This window comes from Chaetura pelagica, unplaced genomic scaffold (assembly GCF_000747805.2).
Source record: "Chaetura pelagica isolate M959 unplaced genomic scaffold, ChaPel_1.0 scaffold312, whole genome shotgun sequence".
Classification (NCBI taxonomy): Eukaryota; Metazoa; Chordata; class Aves; order Apodiformes; family Apodidae; genus Chaetura; species Chaetura pelagica.
In genome coordinates, this window is record NW_009952485.1 from 611121 (window position 1) to 619901 (window position 8781).

The 8781-nt window shown below is 35.4% G+C and overlaps 1 protein-coding gene across 1 annotated transcript in view; it reads left to right on the forward strand.

The window, feature by feature from the left end:
* ZNF407 (zinc finger protein 407) overlaps positions 1–8781 on the forward strand; it is a 317688-nt gene that overhangs the window by 4012 nt on the left and 304895 nt on the right. The window contains exons 2-3 of the mRNA XM_010008819.1: positions 9–1271; positions 7732–7846. Of these exons, the coding sequence (XP_010007121.1) occupies positions 9–1271; positions 7732–7846 (1378 nt within the window). The remainder of the gene's footprint in view (positions 1–8; positions 1272–7731; positions 7847–8781) is intronic.

The following is an 8781-nucleotide window of genomic DNA, read 5'->3' on the forward strand; positions in this document are numbered from 1 at the left end:
AAACACAGAAGGTAAACTTGAAGAGGAGCCTACAAACGGTGGAGAAAACCTTCTATTGGAAGGATTCCAGCAAACTCCTCAGAAAGATAAAGTTGTTAAACCTGACAAGGACGTATCAGTTGAAGAGGCAGGTACTTGTGAATTGCAGAAAAGTGGGCATGGTCAGGAGCTTCTAAACTCAAGTGATGATTGCACTGCAGAAAATCAAAATACATTAAACAGCACAAACTTGAATTCAGGAAAAGGCGAGCAAAGCTTGGAAGCAGATGGAGAAAACCCTGAAGTAGAGTGTAGAAATGCAGACATTCTCAAAAAAAACTCACTGAAAAAAAGTAACCCACTTATACCAATTCTTGCAGAAACAACTAGTGCAGTAGAGCAATCAAATTTTGCTGGAAACATTGGAGAAATGATACAAAATACACAGAGTTTAGAGGGTGACAGAAGTTTCAAAGAGGATCCTACTGGGGAGCAGGAAGAAGCCCTTATGGAAGCACAACATGAAGTAGAAGTAACTATAAATAACAATGTTTGGGAGGCAGATGGCTCAACAGCTGAGGGCATGCAAGAGAGTAGCAATGAGGCTTCAGGAACAGTTATCAGTGCTGATGATAAAGGAAAGACAATGCAAAATTTTGGAAAGTTTGATTCCTCTATAGTGAGGTTACCAAGCCATCAGGATGGGGAGGCCACTAACCATTCTGCTGAAGGACAGATATCAGGTGGAGTGAAAGCTAGTGAGCTCACAGTGAAAGCAGACTCCTCACCCAGTGGTGGGAAAAAGAAGAAGACAGAAGGAATCTCCCTTGGGGAATCGACACGTATTCGCTGCGACGACTGTGGCTTTCTAGCAGATGGCTTGAGTGGACTAAATGTTCATATAGCCATGAAACATCCTTCAAAAGAAAAACATTTTCATTGTTTACTCTGTGGAAAATCATTTTACACAGAGAGCAACCTTCACCAGCACTTGGCCAGTGCTGGGCACATGCGGAATGAGCAGGCAAGTGTGGAGGAGCTGCCCGAAGGAGGCGCTACCTTTAAGTGTGTGAAGTGCACGGAGCCCTTTGATTCGGAGCAGAGTTTGTTTCTCCACATCAAAGAGCAACATGAAGAGCTGTTGCGGGAAGTGAATAAGTACATTGTGGAAGACACTGAGCAAATAAACAGGGAGAGGGAAGAGAACCAAGGCAATGTCTGCAAGTATTGTGGGAAGATGTGTAGAAGTAGCAATTCCATGGCCTTCCTAGCTCACATCCGTACCCATACAGGTATGGAAAACCTCTCTTTGCAAGTGGTCTTTCAAACAGAGTGAATTATACTACTGGTCTTTTTCTGCTTGTTAATTTCTTTAACATTTCTTATGAACTGGCTGGCATTCATATTGCCTGATGAGCCCCAGATGAAATTCAGAATTGCATAGATTGCAAATGTATGAAAATACAGTGATCAAAGGGCAGAAATTGTAAGAACATTTTAAGTGCAGTCACCCTTCTGTTTTTTTATGTTTCATAGAGAGAGATTTCCTTCCCTTTAATCCAAATTGTAACTATTAATTTGTTCTTAAATTTATATAATGAAGCAGTGGTGGTGTGAGAGAACAATTAGCTTTTCTTTCTAATTTCCTCTTCCTTGCAGTTTTTTAATATCCAAATAGTTTATTCAGTTTATTAAATTCAATTACATTTTCAGTACATCATTCCTAGATAAATACCAATAAGAAGCATCAAGAGGTTCTTGTAGAAATAAGTTACAGGAACTGGAATCAGCCAGCCTTTTTGGAAGGTAGTATGTAAGGCTGATGTGATGCACATGGATGTAGCATCTGATTTAGTTTCTGTGCTGATCACACTTTCAATTCATTTTTATGTTTAATTTTAAGTGGAAAATTTAAAAACATTTTTGTAGAAAAATGCATAAGCTGCAGTTCTAAATTTATGTAAAAATTCACTGCTATGTTTCTATAAACCTGCCATACATTCTTTATTTTAAATAGACAGCTTTTCTAAATCACTGAGCTCTGCTGAGACAAGTGGTGTCTCCATGGTTGAATTTATGAGTGGATTTGAATAATAAATTCACATTTCAATGAACATATTTTCATTAAAACTGTAAGGTTTATTTTACTGTACTTTTAAATAATGGCTTATTATGGAAGCTATAGTTTAAATTCATGCAGTATTTGAAACTTAGTGCATGGTTACAAGGAAGAGAACAAAAAGGTAAGAAAAATTAAACATAAAGGAATGATAATTCCTGGTATAATCCTAAAATAGTTTTTTAAGGTTTTTTATTAAAAGGCAAGGGCATGACTGGACCACAAAGTTTAAAATTAATCTTGGGGAACACGGGCATTGTATTTCAAACCTTTCAAAGTATTTTACTATAGCTGCAGTATTCATGTATACCAATAACTCATATACTTAATACTTTCAGCATTACTTCTGTCCTGTCAATAACATAGTTATCTGTATTGCTTCAGCTAATATCCAACTTTGAATGCAGTGTTAAGTCTTTAGAGGGACGCCTGTGTTCACACGGTCAAAACAGCTGTATAAGCCCTTAATATGCCCTCTTATGGCAGATAAAACGGAATAAAACTAAGGGGGAAGATGCTAATGGAGCTCTCTTTAGAATTCTTTATGCAACTGTCTGGTCAAGACATGTTGCTTATAATTGATGTGTCCATTACTTGAATTCTCTTGTAATTATAGTCAATAAGTCTTGTAAATGTGTTAAAGCTCACTAAAAGCATACAAATTCAAGAACAGAGTAAGGCTAATAATTTAAAATAATCAATGTAGGCATTTCAGCACTTAATTTCCCTTGTGTGTTGATAGCTGATCATTCTTAATCCATTAAGATTTATTTAGTCGTTTACAATGCAAAATAGGTTTGCACTGGTCACTTGTGCCATTTGAAAATGTCCACCAGGTTAAGTGCAGAATGTAGTCCATTAGTCTTCCTTGACTATATGTATTAATTGCATTTAAAATCAAGTTAATGTGGATGTGAAAGTGAGGTAACTATCAATATATGACAAAGCAACCCTACTTACGTAAGTTACATCATTGATTGTAACATTTAGTAAAAGTTAGTGTACTTTTTAACATCTTTTGTGTAGGTCTTATAACAAAGTATATATTTATCTTGCTCTTGGATGGCCCTAAATATGCAAAGCAGTTAAAGAATACATGTCATTTTGCAAGTAATTTTTTGGTGGTGCTTCCAGAGGGCGATACCGAAGGGTTACAATTAGAGTTTTATCTACCCTCTTCCTCATGGTACCTTTAAAGGAAATGCTTTTTTTATGCTTTGCTTATTCACATAAATAGTAATGTGGATACTTTTATTAATAGTTTATGGGAAGAAGGCTTTCTTTTCCAATACGTATTTTCATATTTGTGATTTCTTTAGTGTCTTATAGAATGGTTTTTTTTTTTCTCAATCTGTATCACAATGGATGCAGTCGAATGAGAAACAGATATTTTTGAGTTATTGGGAATGCTGGCAGAGGAAACTATATATGAACTATATATGCAATGGCTTATAACACTGGTGAGGCAAAGTACAGCATTTCTAGCTTCCTATATGTACCAGGGTAACATCAGGTACATAATATGAGCAGAGCTGAACATTTTCCCAGTTATCATTTTGATTATGTGCTTTCAAAAAAACGCCAAAAATCTTTCTTCAGCATCCAGATGTGCATACATGTGTTTCTAAATGTGTATAAATGTAAACATAACCAACTCCCTGCCTTTTTATTTTTATTTTTTATTATTTTTTTTATTTATTGAATAATTGGTGATGGTTTGGGGGCTGACGTGGGAGGGAAGGGAAAGTTGTAGAAAGATACAACTAATGATTTCCATTAAATAATGTTTCAAAATACCGTTAAATAATGTAGGAGATTTTCACATTGCAAATGAGAGGGAAGCTTTGCTAGAGAGGAGATAACAAGTAAGTCCATCACATGTTGACAAGTGAAAATGAGGAAGTGTAAGGAAAAATAAAAGGAGCGGTGGAGGTGGAAGACTTTTTAGTTCACAATTGAAGCAGGTTCCATAAACTTAATTAACAATCAACATATGAGGAAAAAAATCACCTGCAACCATATAATCTTTGTTTCATTTCTCATCAGATTTCTCAGTTAATGGAAGGTTTACCCAATGTAAGTGTCCTTATGTCTTAAACATAGGAGGACATGGCATGATATTTTGTGTGGCTCTGCTTGCTTTGCATTGAGCCTGAACTAGGATAACAGCTATGCCTGCAAGAGCAGATAATGTTGCCTTTGGCTGGCTTAAAGCTGAGGCAGTGCATTTTCTTAGTTTTGGGTCTCTAGTGTCTTAATGTAAAAAGAAGCATGGCCAGCAGGTCCAGGGAGGTGATTCTCCCTCTCTGCTTTGCTCTCATGAGACCCCACCTGGAGTATTGTGTCCAGTTCTGGAGTCCCCAATACAGGAAGGACATGGAGCTGTTGGAATGAGTCCAGAAGAGGGGCACAAAGATGATCAGAGGGCTGGAGCAGCAATCCTAGAAAGATAGGCTGAGAGAGTTGGGGTTGTTCAGCTTGGAGAAGAGAAGGCTCTGGGGGGACCTTCTTCAGTACCTGAAGGAAAGCTGGGGAGGGACTTTTTATGGAGCATGTAGTGAGAGGATAAGGGGGAATGGCTTTAAGCTGGAAGAGGATAGATTTCCACTAGACATTAGGAAAAAATTCTTTAGTGTGAGGATGTTGGCACCCTAGAACAGGCTGCCCAGGGAAGTTGTGGGTGCCCCCTCCCTGGAAGTGTTCCAGCCCAGGCTGGGTGGGGCTTGGAGCAACCTGGCCTAGTGGGAGGTGTCCCTGCCCATGCAGGGGGAGATTGGAACTAGATGATCTTTATGGTCCCTTCCAACCCAAACCATTCTCTGATTCTATGAAAATTAGGACTATGAACTCCAGTTTGTTCTGTGAAACTGTAGCATGGTTTGGGTCTGTCTGATCTGAACTCTTAAATTTAGTCTGTTTTCAATTTAGTGGGTGTTTTTTTGTTTAGTTTTGTTTTCCCCCTCCTCTTTTACTTTTTTTTCTTCCATTTCTTTTGTTAGGAGCCTCACTGCTACCATCAGAAAATGTACTCTTTGTTTCCATGCCATAATTGTGGATAAAGTAATTCTGTGGCTTTTTTTTTTTTTTTTTTAAAGTAATTTGGTTAGGAAAGATGCTATATTGAAAGTATTTTTCTCATTTTTCTGTGAACTAAAAGCCAAGCGTGAATCCAATAATATCACATTAAACACAGAATATGAGAACCATTAAAATCTGTGATAAGTATGGCCAAGAAATGGTTAATTGCTTCAACATTGTTTCAGATAACCTTATTGTAAATATAGATTTTTTGCCCCATTAGTTTAACTCCTAGTCAAATGTCTTAATCTTAAGCATAAAATTTTGGGTTGTTCCATCCAAGAACATACTGGAAGAAATTTGGCAGTAGCAACATGAAAGGGACATGCCCTGCTTTTGTTTCAGATGATAAGTACTGACTGGAGCCTGCCAGCACTTGAATTTTCATGGGGTTTAAATGGAGATGTTAACAGATATTCAGCTGAGAAATAAATAAATAAACCTCAAGGCCTCAGTGATTTTTGGATGAGAGCAGTCAACAGAATAATACATTTCTGTATTGTCAGCACACTGTATCTACGATTGGTCTGAACTTGAGCTTTTCACAAAGGAGTCATGTAAATGGAAAATAGCAAAGGTCTTGTATGGAAGCTCTGCGGGACACCTGCAGTAACAGAATGAGGAACAAATTTACAATTTAATCAGTAGGAGAGAAACTAAGGGGACATGGGATTGAATACACCTAGTATTTTAATAAAATAAGAGCAGTATAAACAACAATAGATTTAAAAAAATCCTCTCCAACTGTGCCTTTGATGTTATTAATTATGCAATTAATCTTTAAGATCATGAGTTAAAACTTCAACTTTTAATACTCTTTTACTTAATGCAAATACAGGGTTTTTTATTTGCGTGGATCTCTTTATAGAATGCAGTGTTGATTTGAAATGTCACCAAATTAATGATTAATTTAGTTTTATCAGGATCATTTAAATAAACTGCGGTTTTTCAGTGTGATTGATAGAATGTGATTGCTGTTAGCTGCAGTCTCAACCTGCTTTTGACATTTAAACATATAAAGCTGACTAGATATAACCATTCAGGTGCTAAATATATTTTACATCTACTTCCAACAGTAGAAATGGAAGTATTAAGAGATCTGGCTTCATTGTCATTGAACTGTGAAATATTCAACCTTGTCTGCCCGTGCTTAGTACTGTTGACTTTTTTATTTCAGTTAGAAGATTAAAATTAAATGCTTCATTTTTCATCAGCTTTTGGGAATTAAATTGAAATTTAAGACTTCAAAAATTTTTACTAAGATCCTCAATTTCACCAGTGGATTCTTCAAAGATAGTCTTTTCAAGGGCAACACAAAAATGTTCATTGATCAAGTATGATAAAGCACAGCATTTTTCCTATCAGAGCTTCAGAGCTCTTTATGTATATTTATTAAAGATCAGATATTTCATATTAGGTGTAACTGTATTGGAAGAAGTACTTTACAAAACATTTACTAAACATAATATGGAGACTCCATGACCATATCGTACTTACTTTTAACTACAGTTGTATGAGTTTGATTTATTGATTTATGGACTTAGTGGTCAGAAATTAGAAAGTGCTACAATATGCTTTAGACTGTTGCTGTGCAGTAACATGGGGACAAACACGTGCCAAATTTAACTATTACAGTAAAAAAAAAAAAAAAAAGAAGTTTTCCATCCTGAGGAGAGGATCACTGTTAATTAAGACAAATCAGTAATTTGACTTTCTGCTAAACTGATGTGATACCAGAAATAGGTGGATACTTCTTCCTTGGATAAATAATTTCAGAGTTCTTTGGTTTGCAGTAGACGTTTAATATTAAAGTTTGTTCTTGAAATAAATATTAGCCAAAATGTCAATACTTCTGGTTTGCAGAATAATCATAAATTCTTGACCATAAAACAGTCATAAGGGCATAATATTTTACCCACTGTATATTCATACATTGCATGTCATTACAATAGCTAGGTGATGAATCATTTTCTGTGTGTGACAGAACAAATCTGAAATACCAGTGCTAATGTGAAATCTCTTCAAAGTCAGAAGACTTGTAAAATTACTTTACTTTAAATATATTTGCTTAAAAAACATGGACATTTTGCAGTTTGCACTTTATCAATCCACTTTGAACCATTACCTGAGTTTCAGCATCTGGAAATGGGGAAAGGTGTAGAACAACTTTTGCTATCTTGTTGAAAGGTTATCTACTACATTGTCTTTTCACTTTAAGATTTTGTGGGTTTTCTAATTAAAAAAGGAGTAAATTACTATTAAAGGTTAAAAGAGTACTTGCCATGATGTTGAACTTGAGGATACTTTAATGAGCAATATATAGTATATATAATGAGCAATATATAGTGTATATATATATATAAAATATATATCTGTGTCCTGAAAGTTCTAAATTTATGTATAGGATACTTTTTTGGTTAGGCAAAAGTCTCAAATAGGTTAAATGTGGGATAAGCTTTTTAAAAGGTTATTTTTTGCCATGATTTTTTATTTTTTTAACCGTGGGTATTATATTATTCTAATTCAACTCCTATCTTATGCTAAATTTTACTTAGGATCAAAGCCATTCAAGTGCAAGATATGCCACTTTGCAACAGCTCAGCTTGGAGACGCCAGAAACCATGTCAAGAGGCACCTTGGGATGAGGGAATACAAGTGTCATGTCTGTGGGTGAGTAAATTGAAATAGTCCCCACCACGGTTAAACAGGAGAAGAGTGCAGGATATACATTGTTTCAGAATTGAAAACTGTGATGTGAGCAAGAGTGGCTAAAATTATGCATGCATATCCTCCTTTCCATTGTTATGGTAAATTCCTTAAATACAGTTATGACATTCTTTTCCCACTTCTAATCCTGCACTGAAGATGAGCAATTTTATGGGCTACAAGGTCAATTTGAACCTGTAATCTGTAAATTGACTAAATTATAGGATGTTCATTCACATTGCCAGGGAGAACTGTAAATTCCATTTAAAGACATAAAAAATATATAATATAGACTTTACTGTGTGGGGTTTTTTCTTCTGCTATACTGTTATAATTTTAGTACCATTAACAGATTTCTGGACTCCATTAGGTTTTCATTCTTTACGAAAACAAAACAGAAGACTGATTTTTCAAACAAACAGTTCTAAAATATTGCAGGCATAAGACTTTAAAAATAAATTGAAGCCTTCTGTATGCTTGTGTTCTTGTTTGTTACCCAAAAAATCTTGTTTTTCTTTTTTACTTAATCGTTATTTCCTCAGAAGGACTGTTCATAATGTTTAATTGTCCTTCAAATGTGTTGCATTTAATAGGAAGCATTGAGACTCCTTAATGCAAAGCTAATTAATTTAGCAGAAATGTTTAAAAGGTTTTAAAATGCCATGGCATATATGGTACATCATAGGACATTCCAACTTAGGTTTTAATACCCCAGTTCTGATTAAAAATATATTTTAATGTTATTAAGCTGGAGAAATTAACTAATATATGCATCAAATAAAAACATTTTACTCAAAACTATGTAAGCTGCTACAGTGGTCTTATGGCTAGTGTGTAGAACAGCACTGGTTTAATTAGATGATGCAGTGCACACATGAATGGTGTGGTGTGATGTTGGG